The 21,108-nt window shown below is 39.7% G+C and overlaps 2 protein-coding genes across 3 annotated transcripts in view; one reads left to right on the forward strand and one right to left on the reverse strand.

The window, feature by feature from the left end:
* RHOJ (ras homolog family member J) overlaps nt 1–9,840 on the forward strand; it is a 117,661-nt gene extending 107,821 nt beyond the window's left edge. The window contains exons 3-5 of the mRNA XM_063440116.1: nt 6,247–6,411; nt 7,240–7,335; nt 7,847–9,840. Of these exons, the coding sequence (XP_063296186.1) occupies nt 6,247–6,411; nt 7,240–7,335; nt 7,847–7,993 (408 nt within the window). The 3' untranslated portion in view covers nt 7,994–9,840. The remainder of the gene's footprint in view (nt 1–6,246; nt 6,412–7,239; nt 7,336–7,846) is intronic.
* Nucleotides 9,841–11,000: 1,160 nt separating this feature from the next.
* Nucleotides 11,001–19,254, reverse strand: GPHB5 (glycoprotein hormone subunit beta 5). Of its 2 annotated transcripts, XM_063439123.1 has the most exons (4): nt 18,995–19,254; nt 18,833–18,879; nt 13,271–13,505; nt 11,001–11,833 (listed from the first exon to the last, which is right to left on the reverse strand). In XM_063439123.1, the coding sequence occupies exons 3-4, from the start codon at nt 13,472–13,474 to the stop codon at nt 11,645–11,647; spliced, it is 393 nt and encodes a 130-aa protein (XP_063295193.1). In that variant the 5' UTR covers nt 13,475–13,505; nt 18,833–18,879; nt 18,995–19,254; the 3' UTR covers nt 11,001–11,644. The 2 variants fall into 2 exon arrangements, with proteins under 2 accessions (XP_063295193.1, XP_063295192.1); XM_063439122.1 differs by having other exon boundaries at nt 18,833–19,254.
* Nucleotides 19,255–21,108: the final 1,854 nt, after the last annotated feature.

A 21,108-nucleotide genomic window follows, 5' to 3' on the forward strand; every position in this document is an offset into this window, starting at 1 on the left:
TCTACCCACCTCTGTGTATTTAATGGATTCTTCTGTAGTCTACCCAGCTCTGTGTATTTAATGGGTTCCTCTGTAGTCTACCCAGCCCTGTGTATTTAATGGGTTCCTCTGTAGTCTACCCAGCCCTGTGTATTTAATGGGTTCCTCTGTAGCCTACCCAGCCCTGTGTATTTAATGGGTTCCTCTGTAGTCTACCCAGCCCTGTGTATTTAATGGGTTCCTCTAAAGTCTACCCAGCTCTGTGTATTTAATGGATTCTTCTGTAGTCTACCCAGCTCTGTGTATTTAATGGGTTCCTCTGTAGTCTACCCAGCCCTGTGTATTTAATGGGTTCCTCTGTAGCCTACCCAGCCCTGTGTATTTAATGGGTTCCTCTGTAGTCTACCCAGCCCTGTGTATTTAATGGGTTCCTCTAAAGTCTACCCAGCTCTGTGTATTTAATGGATTCTTCTGTAGTCTACCCAGCTCTGTGTATTTAATGGGTTCCTCTGTAGTCTACCCAGCCCTGTGTATTTAATGGGTTCCTCTGTAGTCTACCCAGCCCTGTGTATTTAATGGGTTCCTCTAAAAGTCTACCCAGCTCTGTGTATTTAATGGATTCCTCTGTAGTCTACCCAGCTCTGTGTATTTAATGGGTTCCTCTGTAGTCTACCCAGCCCTGTGTATTTAATGGGTTCCTCTGTAGTCTACCCAGCTCTGTGTATTTAATGGGTTCCTCTGTAGTCTACCCAGCCCTGTGTATTTAATGGGTTCCTCTAAAGTCTACCCAGCTCTGTGTATTTAATGGGTTCCTCTGTAGCCTACCCAGCCCTGTGTATTTAATGGGTTCCTCTGTAGTCTACCCAGCTCTGTGTATTTAATGGGTTCCTCTGTAGTCTACCCAGCTCTGTGTATTTAATGGGTTCCTCTGTAGTCTACCCAGCTCTGTGTATTTAATGGTTTCCTCTGTAGTCTACCCAGCTCTGTTTATTTAATGGGTTCCTCTGTAGTCTACCCAGCTCTGTTTATTTAATGGGTTCCTCTGTAGTCTACCCAGCTCTGTTTATTTAATGGGTTCCTCTGTAGTCTACCCAGCTCTGTGTATTTAATGGGTTCCTCTGTAGTCTACCCAGATCTGTGTGTTTAATGGGTTCCTCTGTAGTCTACCCAGCTCTGTGTATTTAATGGGTTCCTCTGTAGTCTACCCAGCCCTGTGTATTTAATGGGTTCCTCTGTAGTCTACCCAGCCCTGTGTATTTAATGGGTTCCTCTGTAGTCTACCCAGCTCTGTTTATTTAATGGGTTCCTCTGTAGTCTACCCAGCTCTGTGTATTTAATGGGTTCCTCTGTAGTCTACCCAGCTCTGTGTATTTAATGGGTTCCTCTGTAGTCTACCCAGATCTGTGTGTTTAATGGGTTCCTCTGTAGTCTACCCAGCTCTGTGTATTTAATGGGTTCCTCTGTAGTCTACCCAGCTCTGTGTATTTAATGGGTTCCTCTGTAGTCTACCCAGCCCTGTGTATTTAATGGGTTCCTCTGTAGTCTACCCAGCCCTGTGTATTTAATGGGTTCCTCTGTAGTCTACCCAGCTCTGTGTATTTAATGGGTTCCTCTGTAGTCTACCCAGCTCTGTGTATTTAATGGGTTCCTCTGTAGTCTACCCAGCTCTGTGTATTTAATGGGTCCCTCTGTAGTCTACCCAGCTCTGTGTATTTAATGGGTTCCTCTGTAGTCTACCCAGCTCTGTTTATTTAATGGGTTCCTCTGTAGTCTACCCAGCTCTGTGTATTTAATGGGTTCCTCTGTAGTCTACCCAGCTCTGTTTATTTAATGGGTATCTGTGTGGCCAAACCAAACTTTTCCAACGTACTCAAGTCTAAACAAACAGGACATTGTTAGGAGATAGGTGGTTTTACTGCTCCATATTTACAATTTCCAAGTGGGAACAGAGCTGGTTGTAGATATTATAAATAAGGTGCAGGATCAGCAAGGACCATTTTGAGAAGAAATCATTTGTTTGTTTTTGTATTTGTCTGTATACTAAGAGGTCTCATTGCAGAGTAGCTTCTGGGATGTATTGAATGGAGACCGTTTTGCATGTGTTTTGTAGCTATTGAAAGATTTTGCGCAAGCAGTTTTTTGTGGGGTTTTTTTTAGAAACAATTCTTCAAAACCAGGAGGAACAGAAAGGCATCTTCTCATAATTGTGTGTTTTCCACCAGGCTAGACAAGTATTGTAAATTAGGGGTTATACTCCAGCATTATGCATAAATAAATGTATGTGTGGCGAAACCAACCTCGCCACTGTGAACTGGAGAAGCCTGGCTGCTCGCCTGCTCCCTTTGGACTATGGACCAGACTTCAAAAAGGTTTATTTCCCCTGCAGAAAGGCTTATTCATGCCTTTCTGCCAGGGTGTTCGGTAGATTTTATCTACCGAACAAACTACCGTACGAGAGACCACCTAGGAGATGGAGTGTGCCGTCAATTGACCACCCAGAAGCTGCGGTTAACCGCAGCTTAATTGACAAACGCTGGGTGGCCTTTGTTCGTCAAACGAACACGTGGCGGAGGCCATCTTAACTCCCGAACAGCAGTGTTTTGCCGTCAAGTGTCTGGAACTAAGATCGGACACTCGACTAAGCAAACACCGCTGAGACCTCCAGAATTCCGTGGATTCATGCCTCAACTACCGAACGAGCCGCCGTTCGGTAGAAAGACTAATGTTCACAAGGGGAATCTAACGAACCCAAGGAAACCCACGGATGGCAAGCCGTTCGGGACTTTTGAATGCGCTAACAGAGACCGACCGCAGGGCCAAACCGTATGGAACTATTTTCGGTTACTGTTGCCTGTGCGGTCGGTCATAACTTTCAACCTTTATAACTCCCGAACCCCTGGTCCGATCTGGGTGATCTTTGAGTATGTTACTCACCCAGATCAGGGCTATCAACCTTTTTTTCAACCCTAATGAGATAGAAGTGTGAACTTGATTTTCATGGCAACATTTTGGAACAGATTTTGGAATATGCTCTCCTCTTTTCCCCATTAGAAGGGGAGAAAATTCTTGAACCAATAAGAGTTTTTGTTCTATTCTAAGCTAGTGTTCCGTAAGCTGAAAGTAGTTGTATAAAAATACCAAAGATAAAAACAATGGAATATGGGTGGAGTGGGGCTAGTTAAAAATGTCAGAATGGGAACGTTGAAGCGACTGGATGCATGCAAAGTTAGCTCCCAGCCCCAAATGCTGAAAAACGATCAATATACCCCCCCTTTTTTACTCTTACTTGCAAGCGAACACCCCATGACCAAATGGGGAGAAAGGGGAAGAAAACAGCACCACACAAGCCCACCTCGGGTCTAACAATAGGGGAGATGTGGATGCAGGCACGGGTGCCTCTGACGCCAACATGGCGGCCCAACACGGCGAGTGCTCGGACTTCTCCGAGGACATATACGATGCGGAGGAAGGGGGATATTTACAGCCTCCAGACCCACCACGGAAAGCACAACACTGTGGCAAAGGGGCAGATGCAGAACCGATCACCAGAGCGGTCATGAAGGCGTTAATGGCGGACCTGAAATGTAGCTTCCATGAGGAAGTCACAGCGCTTCGCGCAGACCTGCAGGGCCTGACAGGCCGCATCTCCAAACTGGAGGGCTCTTCACTATCCCAAGCCCAGGACATCACCGTACTACAACACACTGTACAAGGCCTGGAACAACAGAACCGGCAAATTGAACATTGCCTCGCGGCACTTGAAGACGCCAGGCGGGCATCTAATATAAAAATAAGGGGAGTTCGCAAGGACATTGGCGAGGCCGAACTACCTAAACTAATTGAGCGCATGTTACTTGAAATACTACCACAAGGAAAGCGTGCAACGATCACCCCAGAAGGGATCTTCAGAATTCCTAAACCAACGAACGCAGCAAACAATGCCACGAGGGATGTCATCCTGAGCCTCCACAACAGCGGACACAAAGCGACGATTTTATCAGCCTTCCGAGCCAAGAACCCCTTCCGATTCGAGAACATGGACATTTCACTCTACTCGGATCTGTCCAACAGCACCCTAGCGTGGCGCAGATCGCTAAAGCCACTCACCTTGATCCTCCATGCCCACAAAGTGGATTACTGGTGGTGACCCCCCAGGACACTAACAGTCATGCGAGGAATGAACTCACACAACATCCAGGACATCCGAGACGCCCCGGCCTTCCTCCAGCTCCTGAACTTGCCCCACGATTTGCTGACCCCAGCGGGGCCAGCCACCACGGGCAACAACAGCTCCCCCAACCGCACCCATACATGGTATCCAGATAGGAGTGCCCCGTTCATTCCCCAGAGCTCCACACCAGAGGCATATGCAGCGATCACGACATAGAGACACTGGGACTATCACAGTCTGAACCTGGCTAAATTCGCTACATGAATATAACGCCAAGTAAACCGGGCCATGGCCTGTTATACTCTGCCCTACAAATGTGATAGTAACCTAGCGGGTTGTGTTTTACTTTAAAATGTGTGAGTTGCCTAGCATATCATCTTATACTTTGAAAGGGTACAAGTTACCTAGCACGTTACATCCTACTTTTTATTAGAGCTATACAAAACACAAGCATTGAATTTAGCGTGTTATGCAGGGCCTTAACCGAGCTTCACATAACCTGGAATGCCAGCAAGCAGCTAGATATAATGAGAATATCACATAAGTCCAAATGCATATATGTTCAACCTGTTTTCGGTTAACTTAGTTTACTTTTGCTACTGTCTAGAGTCGGCAGAAATTGTTTGTGTATAACTGCTGGATCAGGCTAACTACAACTGTACATCTTGCATATTATGAATCACAAGCATCTGACTTAACTTGTTTACTTAAAAATGCCACACATAGGCAATCTCGAGAACATACCCACATAATTCCAAGCCTATCTGTATAAATGCTAGGAAATTAGGCAGTTCATTATTATAAAGCGATTTCAGGCTAACATAACCAAGCGGCATGCTACGACCTGCCTTAAAAGTGCCACTCTTGATAACTTAGCAAAATGTGTGCAATTATGCTAATATGTCTAATGTGTAAATCTTAACTAGTCAGGCAATGTTTACTTGTCCCTAATCACCACTGAGCAAGGTGAAATCATAGTATGTTTAATATTTTAAGCTTGTCGACCCACTCGTGACCCAACACAATAGACGTGCAAAGCAAACATGTATTTACTATGTTTATCAGCTTAATGTTCCTAGCGTGTTGTATGTACCTACTAAAAAAAAAAAGTGCAGTTTCTTTGCCGTGACCATGTATGCCGTTGAAATGCCTGTAACCGCTGTCTTGGCGCTACAGACTACTCTGTACTGTAATCTAATGCACAAGAAAAATAAAGAATTTTAAAAAAAGGTCAGAATGTAGCAACCCTAGTGTCTATAATCACTCACAAGACACTACATAAAATGTGGAAAATAGGTACAAAGTACAAGGTGTGCAATGAAAAAGACCACCACACAGTGTGATATACTTATATCAAGGAGGACCTGATAATACCCATTTGGTAATCGGTAAAACATACTGTATGTATATAGACAATATGAAACAGAGGTAATGGGTCACTCACACATCCTAGAGCCTCTGGCTATGATGGCCTGTCAGCAAATTAAGCTGCAGTGATGTATCTATCCTGTAGCAGAAATAGCAGCAATTCGATAATAAATAAAATGTATGATTGAATTACTGCTATTTCCTGCATTTTGCACTTTGTAGAAGTAAATTCATCTTTTGAAAATCTTCAAGTCTCCCTGCTAACTGCGGAGGAACAAAGCTACAGGATAGATACCACATCACTGCAGCTTAACTTGCTGACACGCGAGTATATCACACTGTGTGGTGGTGTTTTTCATTGCGCACCTTGTACTATGTACCTATTTTCCACATTAAAAGTAGTTGTATTTGTCAGCAAAACGTTCGTTTGCATGATCCCTGCTCTGGGACATTTTCTTAGAAGTACGTCCAGTAGTCTTGTTCTGCTGCAATAGGTAAAGATTAGTTGCACTCACACAATTCGCTCTGCTGGGAATGTGGAACCCATAGGAAAATGTGATCTCCCTCTTTAACAAGGTCATGGTTTGAATGGTCTACATGGCACAAACAAGTTAAAGACAATTATGGAGAGAATTGTATGATCTAATACAGGAGGGAAATGGCCCTGCATGTACAGATAAAACTGTGCTAATAAATTCCATTGAACCCATTATTCATTATTCGAATAGGAAGACTACGATCAACTGCGACCTCTGTCATACCCCAACACGGATGTATTCCTGATCTGTTTTTCCGTGGTCAATCCTGCCTCTTACCACAATGTTCAGGAAGAATGGGTATCAGAGCTGAGATCGCGCATGCCACATGTACCGTATGTACTCATAGGAACACAGGTAACCGTCAGACTTGTGACTGAACACATGGCTATATCATGGATTAGTATGAAATATTATGTTATAATGCAGCTAATATTGATACAGTTATTGTTTATCATTTGTGGCATTAGGGAGTTCCCATTAGTTATTGATTAGAGAGGCTGAGGAATCTCAATCAGGATAAGGTTTATTTTAGTTCTGTTCGAAAAAGATGTTAAAAAGAAAAATCAATCAATAAGACAATTTAAAATCTATTTTTGACCATGAATCCATTTCAGAGGTTCTCTGTAGCCGTATGATTTTCCTTAAAATACAGGATTGCCTGCAGCATTTTATGCAGAAAATTCAATAGCATGTGTAGGGATTCCAAAAAGATTAATTCGGGTACAAATCATTATTTAATGGAACATTCAACAAGTCGGTTATCACTTGTGACGATTGTTCAGTTGGAAATGATGTATTTTGGAATTATTTGGTACAAAATGATCAATAATGAGGTTTGGTCTCAGCACTGAAAGGGACATTGGATGTTTTAGGTTAATCAATTCTTATATATAAATAACCAGGCCGGGTTATAGGCCTCGGCAGCACAGCTGGGGTGGGAGTTCAGGTTCGTGACTTATTGGTTATGGTATGGGAGCTACCCATTGGCTTGCTGCCATGGTCTGTGACCTGGATGAATGGTATGTATGAATGTAAGAAAATGCATTAATACTCTACACACAAATATATAAACATACATGAACTTAAAATGCATTTGTCCTACTTGAATTAGTTATGCACTTTCTCTCCCCCCCCCCATAAGTACACACACCTATTTTTTGATCTGTCTGAATTTGCTTCTAGATTGACCTCCGTGATGATCCCAAAACCTTGGCCCGTCTTCTCCATATGAAGGAGAAACCAATTACTCAGGAACAAGGAATGAAACTGGCAAAAATGGTACGTCTGTCCCATAGGCATCCAGCACCAAAAAAAATCAATAGAAATGGCTAAACCAACACTGTAGTCCTTTGGGAAATGTCAGTCCCATCAAAGAAATCAGGGAGAAGCTCTAACCCATGGACAGAATGGACACAATTTAATATTTTTGAATGAGCTTTTCAAATGATTTAATATAAAATATTAAATCAATATTTTTCATAAAGTTTATCAAAATATATAACATTGGGGTCTATATTCCTTTCTATGAGCAGAGTCTCAGCTCAAAGCCCTCGATGCCCCACTAAGCCTGGGCCAGAAAAATAAGATTAATGTATGTATTTGTAAGGTACTTGGAGGCCACGGGAGGAGATACTACAGAAAAAAGGCAACATTATCATAAAATAACATGTTAACTGACTGCTTCTTTCCAGATTCAGAATGTTTTAAATACAGATTTTCTGTGACGTGAGATGTAAGCCTTCATGGTAAACATACCGGTATTGTTGACATATTTCCCCATCTCTTGCAGATTGGCGCACAGTGCTACTTGGAGTGTTCCGCCCTGACTCAGAAAGGCCTCAAGAACGTTTTCGATGAAGCAATACTCACGGTTTTTAACCCAAAGAAAAAGAAGAGTCGATGCACGAAGTGTCGCCACTCCTGTACAATTGTATGAGACCAACACCGGAGCAGAGTTACTGTATTACAGAGGGTAACTCCCTAGTAATCCCACACTAGCTATGAGTGGATTTGTGAGTGTTGTATGAAAGATAACATGGAGGTCATGACCAGTGAGAGTTTCTTAGTCTCAAGGAAAGCCTTTGATCTGTGAAACCTCCAAAATAGAAAGTTACATGGATGGATGGATCTTCCATTCATTCTTACACACTGTGATATTTTTCAACAGAGCTGGGATAAAACGCCTTTCTTGGTTTTTAATGTTATATTGTGTATCCGTGCATAAACAAGGAGTATGAAACCTTAATGTGCACATATTTTAAAATCGATAGAGCTGTTGGGGATTGCAGAAATGCCATTGGATGTTGAAAGTAAAAATTGCAGTTAGGCCATCTTCCAATGTTCTTAATGCAGTTTATCAGAACCTTTTCCATAAGGTACATTCATACATTCCCTGAACAACTAGTTTTTAAAATACCCAAACAGGACCCTCCTCCTTGGATGTCCAACCTTCACCTCCCTGAGCCTGACTTAGAAGTAGCCCCTGAAGGGATGTAGGTACTTCCTGTATGTACCATTTGTAGTATATAAACCATCATTGGAGGGAGGGGGAATGTAGTAATGTTCCATATTACAATAACGTAGTCCTATTTTTATATTAGAATATTTTTTGTATATAAATCCATTACTACTATATTCTTTTTACTGGCCTCTTGTTCCAAACAGATTCATATTTTATCTAACAAATCTAAATAAAGTGTGCCTTTCATAGTCTGTAGAATATGTGAGCAAAGTTCTTTGTGATGCACCCTCCCTTCCCCTTTCCTCATTCTACCTGACTGTCCAAGTGCTAATCCTGTAATTAATGGGAACAGATATTATGACTTCCTCAAAAGTTAACTTTCACAAAACATCCTAATATGACATGGCTTTTGTGAAAAATGTTCTGCCATGCTAAGGGTACAGGTTTGTGTTTGAAAGGAAATTTTTATAAAATGCGTTTGCAAGAAGAATATTGAATTATGCTTTTATTCACAAATAAAATCTTGCACTTGTAGTTTAGTTGGAGTGCACACAAAAACTATTTCCTTTCTCCTTTAATATTAAGAAGTTTTACATCCAAAGAAAATGTCCCAGCATGTAGATAGAAACAGGGTTATTCTCTAAAAGTAGAGATTGACAGAAATTCAAAGCAAGGTTTTTATATTTCAGGCCATAATAGCTAGGTTGGAGTTCTCAAAACCAATTATCGGACACATTTTTGGCCAACATTTTTAAATTTATACTTAAGTGATTTACCTTCTCACTTTTCTAAAATCTATTTCCACTCCTTGATATTATTCTGAAATAGTGATGTGAATAAAATGATTTGTATATTAAGGGCATGTGTCCTGGAATCTGGATAATTCAGATCAATCTTGTTTTATGTACTGGAGATCTTTGGCATCCTTTTATTGATTTATAGAGCTATAGTGTGCTTAATTTTAACCTTTCTTAAACCCCCTTTTTTTTTTTTAACCTTTGGGAATGTTGCACACAGTGAAATAACTTTATTCTGGGGATAATTGTAAAGTTACATACACTGATTTACCCCCCGGGGTCTATTCATTAAACAGTGAGTTGGGATACACTTACATAATGAATTGCCAATCTTGTGTGTCATGTTCCAACCTAGTTTCAAAAATTCTAAATCATTGTTTAGTGTGTAAGCCCGGTTCATGAATCTACATTGGCAAATCATTTCCCAGTGGATTACACGATATGACAGCAATGCCTACTTATGTACAGTTGGATAGAAGTGTATTTTCCTAGAGAAGAGTGTGCAAATAAAAGATTTCACATGCATGCGTTTGTTTTTAATTCAGCACAGGTATATCTGTTTTATGTGTCCTGTCAAAATTTGTGAAAATCCAGTTATCCCTCACTGCTGACAAACTATGTAAAGGGACACTATAGGCATAAAAAAAACCTGGAGCCTAATGAAGCTGTTTTTGTGTATAGATTCTACCTCTGCGGTTTGACTGCTTAATTCTCTGACATTTAAGAGTGAAATTATTTTTGTTTTTACGCAGTTAAAAACCCTTCTGTCACTTACCCGATTCCAGCACCGATGTCCCTCGGGCTGGTTCCGGCTCAGCTTCTGCGCCAAAGTCAGCCGGCGTGGGGAGACTTAGTGCGCCAATAGACGTGCTTGCATTAGGACTACGGGTACTTTCGGATAATGCTATGTCCAGCGTCAGGCGACCAAAGGTCACCCAACGACCTGTTAGTCTGGTAGACAGCCATTAGAGGTGGAGTAAACCCTGGAAGTTAATTATTGCAGTTTATTATTTCCTATAGTGTCCCTTTAATCATACACAGGATCCTCTTGTTTCTAGGAGGGTATTAATAGATCAGGAGATGAAAAATTCTAAATTAAACATTAGATCTCCCGTTACAGGAAGCGTTTAGGAAGGCTGTTCAAGTCACATGCAGGGAGGTGTGGCTAGAGCTGTATAAACAAAGGGATTTAACTCCTAAATGGCAGAGAATTGAGCAGTGAGACTGTCGGGGCATGTTCTATACACTAAAACTGCTTCAATAGGCCAAAGTTGTTTTGGTGACTATAGTGTCCCTTTAACATAGTCATGAAAAAAGGGAACACTTGCCGCATAACTTACAGAATACTCCAGAATTTTTCCTTACATTTATTTAAGCCAAGTAATTAAAATACATGCATTTGTGAAAGTAATAAAATTACAACACATCTTAAAAAAAAAAAAAGTTACTTACTGATTCTATAAATAGTAAAAATAAATCTCACCTGTAAAAAAAAAAAAAAAAAAAAAGTTACATAGGCTGAAAAGAACCATGGGTCCAAGTTCAACCTTTCTCAAACCTACTAATTTCTATGCATTAAGAATCAAAATTAATATTGCAGCTTTGGTCTAACAAACAGTTACCTCTTGTACATCAGATGATTTGGTTTTTTTTTTTTTTTGTTTTGTTTATTTTAAAAACAATAATCTGAAGGGCACGTAACTTACACGAAATCTGTGAATTGCTTGGAAATAAATTATTGAGCACTTTGTGGGCTCTCGTCTGTTGTAAGATCAAGGTTGGGAATAGATTTAACGAATAAGGCGATTTTTCTCTAAATGTGGAATATAGAATTATAGTAAATAGCAGAAAATAAGGAAGTGTATGTATTTTTTTCTATTGGTTAAACTATTTTATACAAGATTTTCTAAGGATTTTCCAAACCAGCTGCATTGGGAGATTGTTAATTATTTCTATACCACATTTGTGTCAATATCAAAAAAATGTAATGAAAATTTTCAAACGGAACATCTTGTGTATGTATGTTTATTATACTAAGCACAATTCTATTTTTATGTATTTACATTTACAAGTAAATACAGTGAATAAATTGAATTGACTTAAATTATGGACCAACTATTCTTTTGACAGTCAGGGCTCAGCCTAGTGAAGCTTTCAGGCTTGTGAGCTATCAACAAACAGCAATTTAATCTTAGTTATATCATTACATCAGCATTGCTACACTTTAATTTACTGATGTCTTATCTGCTACATTCTAAGGTGCACTTTTAAAATGACTTTAATTTATGCCATACGTGGGTTTGGTTCTAAATCTTACAAAATCGAATTCTCAAATGGTTTCACACTCAGTGGTTGATGTGGAGCAGATGCCACAGTCACATCGAATTGCCACGGGATAGGTAAATGAAGGATCAACATCGGGAACGCAGTTTGGTAACTTGATGGTAACAAGCTTCGTTTCATTGTATGTGCACACTCTATGGTAAGCTTCAATGTAAGGGGGGTCCAGGACAGGCTTCTGCAATCACAAAACAAACCAGGGAAAACTAAATTACAATCCAGCATCTAAAACACAACAGACAGCGCTACATCGTATTGGCAAAAGTGTGACCTTTGTCCATGTAGACAAAATGCATACATGGAATTTACATCTTGAAGACTCGTAACCTATTGCAATGGCTATGAAAACAACTTATTGCAGCTTGAGTCTCTATTCTAGAATTTTGAACGAATGTCCAAGTTATTTCCATGGTGAAATGTGAGAGTTTGTGTGCATGTTTAAGTGACTTTGGCTAAAGAGATGTACAAAGCACCAGGTTGTATCTCCAAAAGTGCTCAAGTGTGGCAGAACATTACAGGAGCAAGTGATCCAGGCGTCCTGACTTCCTGCATTAATATGCTCTGTTCCAGGACCTGCACCTTCGCCAAACAAACAGTTTACCTCCATATTCTCCACTTTCTCACGCAACCCCAAACACATGTTTAAAACTTAACTCACTAATGTGCCCCACATCGCATCCACCATTTACTAATCTCACTGCTGTCAATTTTGCATCCTACTTCATAGAAAAGATTGACAACATCCTAAAAGAAATTACCTTGCTTGTTTCTTTCCTTGAATGTCTGACCCTTTGACCGGCCTCCTCTTCTACGCTTAAATCCCTTCCCCTGTTTCTGCCCTACCATGTACCTTATTGATCCCACTTCCTTGCGTCTTATTTAATCTGTTATCTGGGACAGTTCCATCTTTGACTACAAGCTACAATCTCTTTCCTCTGGCAATTTACCTTCGTCCTTCAAACACCAAGTGATCACACCCATACTAAGACAAATAACCCCGCTACGGTCTGGCTTCCCATATTAACATTCCTCTGGGATCGCCTTAACCAAGGTGACTAATAGACATGTGCAAGGGAAAAAAATAAAGTTTGTTTTCGGTTTCAGTAATACAAAAACTTGTCATTCTTGAAGACCTAAAATGTGTCCATCCATTATTCCCTAAAGGGCACTGTTTAGTAGATGGCTCTCTTAATTTGGTACTCTGATGTGGGGTTCTTCTGCCTATGATGCCAAATCAGGGTGCTGTTAAATGGGATCACCTATTTAATGGAGCAACATATTTAGTAGATTACTACCATCATTTTATAGCCTGATGTGAGGTTCCCCAACCAAATGAAGGCACTGCTAAAGGGACACTATAGTCACCAGAACAACTACAGCTTAGTGTATTTGTTCTGGTGAGTATAATAATTTCCTTAAAACATTTTCATGCAAGCACTGTCTTTTCAGAGAATTAGTAGTTGTGTGAGATATAAAATCTAATGTATCATGTATGAGCAAAAAAAGCTTAGCAGGGTAAAATATTGCACCGGATAATCTAAAATAATATGACTGATTCAATTCCATGACATATGTTCTGAGTAAACCTATTTCTGTACTGTATTAAAATGCTCACCTCCCAGGTTTCACAGCGCCCCCAGCAGGCATCAGTGGTGACACGTAGACCTTTACACCCAGGTTTCTTGGCCAGGAAGGTGAATTCCCTCACGGCGCAGCCAATAAATGTCCGCAGGCTTATATTGGACGTGGCAAGAGTATTCACGCACAAGGTTAAGACCAGAATGTGAACGGACACCAACGTTACTCCACACCTATTCATTCTCCCAGATGACACTGGATTCTATGCAAAACTATTTAAAGAAAGAGCATGTTAGTAAAATGCAACATTGACCATGCCAACTGTGCAATAGACCCAATGGTGCCATCAGGCTGGTCATTTAAATAGGTTTTATTTCAAACACTAAATATTGTAAAAGAATGTATAGAATAAAGTCGCAAAATGTAAATATGTGTGATATATATATATATATATATATATACCCTCCTTCTCCCCCCTCCCCCCCCCCCACCCCTCCCTCCCTGAATGTCCATACTGTAAGAACCAGATATATCTCTGTGGAGACTTTCTAGTCCAGGCATAGGCAACCTTCGGCACTCCAGATGTTTTGGGCTACACCTCCCATGATGCTTTACCAGCATTACGGGGGATGTAGTCCACAACATCTGGAGTGCAAAGGCTGCCTACCCCTGTTCTAGTATGTGCTCCTCAGGCATGAAATAAAGGGAATTCTTAACACCTTTTTGACAGAGCTCAAAATGACATCATAGTGAAAAAGGCTGAATTCTTTGAATGTAAAATTAGCGCAGTAGCCCTTACTGCAATTCTATTACAATATAGAACAAAGTTCTAGACTCTTTACACCGGTCTCCCCAAGATCACAGAGGTCTCTACTGCAACAAGAATAACTTCTAGATCTGAGGATGTTTTGAAAACAAGCAAAAAGTTAATAGTATTCTTCAGGTTTAAACTGTCTGATATTATTACAAAAATTACATTAAACAAAGCACTATAAAGCGACCATTGGTTTGCCATTTATTTAATAATAATGCACATTGTATGGGGCAGGAGAGGCACTTCATGACATTCTTATTCAGTCACCAAGACTGAAAATGTTTAAATTCTGGCTAATTTGATGTCATTTTGTGTGGTATGCAAATTCAATTTTTATGAAAATACAAGTACCTTGGTTTTTAATAGATTTAAAGAAAAAAAATGCACCAGTAATTCTCATAAGAATAAGAGAAACAAATGAATACATACGCACATCTCCTTAAAACTCTGGTGACTAAAGCACGTTGCCAAAATACTTTTGTGCAGGATTTACTAACAGGGCAAACTTAAATGAATTGGAAAAAAATAAAAATGACACCAGGGACAGTAGATATGAAAGGATTGTGTGAACCAAAGCTACTGTTATACGAAAGAGTCCGAAAATGGCAAAACCTATGTTTTCGAAGGGAATTTCACCTTCAAGGTAAAAGTATCTCAACTGGAAAAATTCTCTAAGCCAGCTATGGCTCCACTTTGACTATTTTCGTCTAAAATCTGAAATTCATTGAGGAAATGTACAAAAACATGGGTAGGAAGGGATGAAAATAACTAAAACTTGCATATTTTGAATTTGAATCTGGGAGGCGAATCTACTTGATCGGTCTAAAGGAAAGTCCTACAATGTGACACAGGTATGGTAAAGCTATGCAGCATTATATTTAAAAGTATTTAAAGGATACAGGGCTGTAAAACTGCATGTATTATGGAAAAGTAATGCCATCACGGGGTTCTGGAGAAATAATAGATAGTTATAATAAAAGTAGAACGGTTTGTAAACGTCACCAAGACCCTGTATGCCATTATTATTCCATAATGCACATTTTCCTATGTATCTTTATTTTACATGATATTTTCTATTCTAGGTTATTATGTTAGGTGTAGTGTAGGGATTTAAGGGTAAGGGTGGTATGTAACAGCACTGTATGGGTTAACAGCAAGGAGTAGTATGTTATGGTAATGTAGGTGTTAAAAGCAGGGAGTAGTATGTTAAAACACTAAGGGTTAAAGCCATTGGGAGTATATTATGGCAATATAGGGGTTTATGGCCAGGGTTAGTATGGAAGTGTAAAGAGCAAGGGGTAATGGTTAAAGACAATGAAAATATAAGTATTGTGGTAGAATAAGTGCGGGCGAGGGGTAATGTAAGTGTTTTATGGACAAGGGCTAATGTACGGATAAAGTAAGTGTTGGGGTAGTGTAAGGGTTAACGGACGAGGGATAATGTAAGTGTTAACGGATGAGGGATAATGTAAGTGTTAACGGACGAGGGATAATGTAAGTGTTAACGGACGAGGGATAATGTAAGTGTTAACGGACGAGGGATAATGTAAGTGTTAACGGACGAGGGATAATGTAAGTGTTAACGGACGAGGGATAATGTAAGTGTTAACGGACGAGGGATAATGTAAGTGTTGGGGTAGTGTAAAGGTTAACGGACGAGGGATAATGTAAGTGTTGGGGTAGTGTAAGGGTTAACGGACGAGGGATAATGTAATTGTTGGGGTGGTGTAAGGGTTAACGGACGAGGGATAAAGTAAGTGTTGGGGTAGTGTAAGGGTTAACGGACGAGGGATAAAGTTAGTGTTAATGGACGAGGGATAAAGTTAGTGTTAACGGACGAGGGATAATGTAAGGGTTAACGGACAAGGGATAATGTAAGTGTTGGGTTAGTGTAAAGGTTAACGGACGAGGGATAATGTAAGTGTTGGGGTAGTGTAAAGGTTAACGGACGAGGGATAATGTAAGTGTTGGGGTAGTGTAAAGGTTAACGGACGAGGGATAATGTAAGTGTTGGGGTAGTGTAAGGGTTAACGGACGAGGGATAATGTAAGGGTTAACGGACAAGGGATAATGTAAGTGTTGGGGTAGTGTAAAGGTTAACGGACGAGGGATAATGTAAGTGTTGGGGTAGTGTAAAGGTTAACGGACGAGGGATAATGTAATTGTTGGGGTGGTGTAAGGGTTAACGGACGAGGGATAATGTAATTGTTGGGGTGGTGTAAGGGTTAACGGACGAGGGATAAAGTAAGTGTTGGGGTAGTGTAAGGGTTAACGGACGAGGGATAATGTAAGTGTTAACGGACGAGGGATAATGTAAGTGTTAACGGACGAGGGATAATGTAAGTGTTGGGGTAGTGTAAAGGTTAACGGACGAGGGATAATGTAAGTGTTGGGGTAGTGTAAGGGTTAACGGACGAGGGATAATGTAATTGTTGGGGTGGTGTAAGGGTTAACGGATGAGGGATAAAGTAAGTGTTGGGGTAGTGTAAGGGTTAACGGACGAGGGATAAAGTTAGTGTTAACGGACGAGGGATAAAGTTAGTGTTAACGGACGAGGGATAAAGTTAGTGTTAACGGACGAGGGATAATGTAAGGGTTAACGGACAAGGGATAATGTAAGTGTTGGGGTAGTGTAAAGGTTAACGGACGAGGGATAATGTAAGTGTTGGGGTAGTGTAAAGGTTAACGGACGAGGGATAATGTAAGTGTTGGGGTAGTGTAAAGGTTAACGGACGAGGGATAATGTAAGTGTTGGGGTAGTGTAAGGGTTAACGGACGAGGGATAATGTAAGTGTTGGGGTAGTGTAAGTGTTAACGGACGAGGGATAGTGTAAAGGTTAACGGACGAGGGATAATGTAAGTGTTGGGGTAGTGTAAGTGTTGGGGGTAGTGCAACCAAGTATAAATTCTATTTTAGTCACAGTATAACTCCCACTAATCTCTTTATCACACACTTTCACTAAGCTTGCAATATAAAACACACGGATAAAAAGCAGAACCAGTAAGTTGAACAAGTTTAAGAAAGGTGTATGAAAATGTCTCTCCCCAGGCCCATGTAAAGTCATTCCTCTCGGAATTGGTTACACGGACTGTATATTTGTTCAACTGCAACATGTGCTTCACTTTAAAAACACATGCTGGAGTTTTTTTACTTCTGTTTTTTGATTTAAGCATTGTAACTTTGCCAAACCGCAGTCGCTGCTGACACATTGGGCAAATTAAGTCCTCTAAACAAATGTTACATCAAATCTACTTGGCACCAACGGATATTCTGTCTAGAACAAAATTCTCAACGATACCTCGATACATTCTGCATTGATCCAAAATAGAAAGGAGAAAAATATTATCAGCTTTTCTAAAGTTCAGTCGTCAGATTAAAAATTCCTGTTTATCTACACTCATTTTGCTAAAACAAAAACAAAAACACTTTTTCATCAAAACAACAAAACATTCATACAGAATAATAACTATAACGTTACGTCCACATAAAAGCCTATGATCAAGTACTACGTGCGGTGTAAATTCTTCGAAAGATTTCCATTGCGTTCAGTCTTTAACCCCTTAAGGACACATGACATGTGTGACATGTCATGATTCCCCTTTATTCCAGAAGTTTGGTCCTTAAGGGGTTAATTGTACTGTAAAGTAAATTGTGCCAATTCCTAAATCTGAAAAGGCTTTCCTTCAGCAATTTCCTCCTGCTCAGCATTGTTATAGAAAACACTTGTATGACAATAGCCGTTTATTATTTTTAGAGATGGCCAAAGAAATCCTGAATTTATACATTTTATGCAGTGCAATATTTTTGGTCAAAATTAAAAACAAAAACACATTTTTTTTTAACAATCAGCTGACTTTACTGATGCATTGCATACAAACTTTAGATTCTTCATTTGACTCGACTACTGTGCATTCTAACCATTAGCCGTTTCCTTTTATTACCTAGTGTAGTTAGTTCTGAAAGGCTCTTTGCAATACTATGTCTTAGGATACAATCAAATGCACAGCTCCAATACATTATTTTAATTATTATTTTTGTAATTATTGTTTTAGCTTAAATTCTGCTACTGGAATATTGCTCCAAATAACTACAAAATGTTTTATAGAATTGGAGGTTCAATAAGGCACATCATACAATATTGATATTCCTGAAACAGAATGGTTTATAATTTAATTGGCAAATTATAACTTAAAACGGTATTTTATCGTAAGTTCAGGGTTTTTAACTTTTTAAATTGTATTATATTGTATAAAAATTTGACTTCCATTATTTATTAGCAAAGCAGCAATTTGCTTTCATATTATTATTATCGCCATTTATATAGCGCCAACAGATTCCGTAGCGCTTATTCCTATATAGTAGTATTAGATCTGCTGATTCCATCTAAGATATAAAGCGGAGAGAATGTTTTATATTTAGTATTGTGAGGATCTAAAAACTAGTTTATTGCCAACGTTGCTATTTTTATCTTGACCACGCTGAAAAATATTGATAATTAAAATGAGAATATTCATATTAATTAGTATATCTGGGTCTTAACATGCCCGAAATATCCCACTTGGAAACTTTATGAAACTTTTTTCCCCACCAAAATATTAGTCCTATATTGCAGAATAATTTTGTACAAGCGTTTAATTAAAAGCAAGAGATTTTAAAATCACAAAACATTTTATAGAAGCAGTTCAGAAGCAATACGTCGAACACCCATTCCCGATCTTAGATTTAACAAACAACACAAGAAAATGCATTAAAAAGACACAACGTGTAAATGAAATGTAACCGACCTGAAGAGTTGTGTCGGGTTCCTCGGCTTATCTCTGTGGTGTCTCTTCTGCCAGACAAATATATAGAAAGTGACTTGTCAATCAACGCGAAACGAAGGCAAATCCTTACATGAACTGCTGAGAACATCAAAGATTGTTCACGTAAGAAGGAAAGCTTCTTACCTAAACCTATTAAATATTTCAAAGTGCATCATTTCATAACCTCATCCAATGAGACAAAGCCTGACGATGTTAACGGTGACTTCTCTGGTGACATAATTGTAGGGGAAAGAGTGATGGGCAGGGATGCGAGGGATTATTAAACCCTCGTATGAACAAATATAAGGGGATCAGGATGGATCTTACCTTTTACAATTGTGACTCACAAACAGAATCTAAAACAATCATTTTGGAAAATGGAATAAACCCAGGATGTATTGTGGCTTTGTGTGTTGCGAGGAGAGAAAATAGATTTAATACGATAGCAAAAGGAAAAATTAAAAAAAAAATGTAATGTTTTAGCAGTCAGCATATGGAGCCGTAAATACTTGGCTAGGGTGTGTTTACTGTTGTGGAAAATAAAGGCTCTTTAAAAGGAATATAAACAGTGTGGGGAAAAAATTACAAATCCTGAAAGTAAACTGCAGAAATACAAAATAAAATGAATACTCTTTGGTTAAAGAAACAATCCAATCACCATAACCACTTCAGTGTGCTGGAACAGTTAGGTGCCAAAAGTGCCCAGTTGTAGTCATCCTGTTTTACCCTGGGTTAGCCGAGTGCCACTCCATGCCTTCACTACTTCCGACAGAGAGCCAGAGGCTGTAGTGCAGGGCTTAGCTCATTGGCTGAGAGCAGTCAGCTGACACACTCAGCCAATGAGCTAGCAATGTATTGCATGGCTTAGCTCAGGAGAGCTACCGAAAACCCATGGTTAGGAATTCCCGGCAAGTGTGAAAGTGGGGAGCATCACTTGGTAGATCCCAGGTAATAAGTTTACAGTTCGAAAACAGATTGACTCCTTACAAAAAAGTCAAGAGGGGCAGCCTAGGCACCATAACTTTATAGTTCCTATGGTGCTTGGAGTATTGCTTTAACAGAGGACGGCACAATATGTCACAAAATACATCTCACTGAAAAGAAAAAAAAAAAAAACACAACAGTCGATTACTGAGAATACTGTACAACAAAAATAAAAAAATGTGTAAATCTTCTTCTAATGCTCCATGGTCAATTTCTGACACTCATGTCCCCATTGAAAGAGCTTTTGGGTCATCGGCTATGCGCGCGCATTATACCTCCCCATAGGAAAGCATTATTCAATGCTTTCCTATTGGGATTCCGGGGACGCTGGAGGTCCTCATGTATAGCGTGAGGACATCCAGCGTCATTTAAAACACTTTCCATGTTTTAAGAACCCGGATATCCCTCTAGTGGCTGTCTGTTAGAGGAGGACTTAACCCTTCAAGGTAAATATTGCAGTTTATGAAAGCTGAATAATTACACTTGCAGGGTTAAGGATGGTGGGAGTTGGCACCCAGACCACTCCAATGGGCAGAAGTGGTCTGGGTGCCTAGAGTGTCCCTTTACATTTTTAAGCAATTTAAGCTACAGTAGCCTTCGTTCCCTACATGCACCAATGAGCCTTGGGCACCCATGACTTTGATGCTGGTTCACTTGTTGTCCTTCCTTGCACCACTTTTGCTAGATATTACCTACTGCATACTGGGACCACTCCACAAGGCTCGTCATTTTGGAGGTGCTCTGACCATCACAATTTGTCTCTTGTCAAAAGTCACACAGATTTTTTTCGCTTGCCCATGAAATTGGAGAACTGACTTAATTTTTTGCCCCAATATATCCCACCCCTTGACAGATGCCATTGTAACGATAGAATCAATGTTATTCACTTCACCCGTCAATGGTTTTAATGTTGTGCCTGATCAGTGTATATGCGGGTTTACATATTTAGTGTTAATGTGAATGTGTGTGTGTGTGGTATCATTGCACAAGTGTGTGAATGCAGAGGTGAATTTGTGTGTAGACTGTGTTTAGTTTAGTCTGTAAACTCTGAATTTTTGTAAATTGATCTGAATCACAATTCAATAATAGCTTATTTGGAAATATAACTCCAACATGGTTATTTTAGCCCTCATTTAGCAGATCAGAGTTCAGCATTTAGTGAATAACCCTGTGTGTGAATGCATGGGAGTATTTTTGTTAAGTGTGAATGTGCAGGAATGCAGGATTTTAGATAAGTGAATGCACTACAGTAACACTCCAAACCTCTAAAGCAC

This window comes from Pelobates fuscus, chromosome 13 (genome assembly GCF_036172605.1).
Source record: "Pelobates fuscus isolate aPelFus1 chromosome 13, aPelFus1.pri, whole genome shotgun sequence".
NCBI lineage: Eukaryota > Metazoa > Chordata > Amphibia > Anura > Pelobatidae > Pelobates > Pelobates fuscus.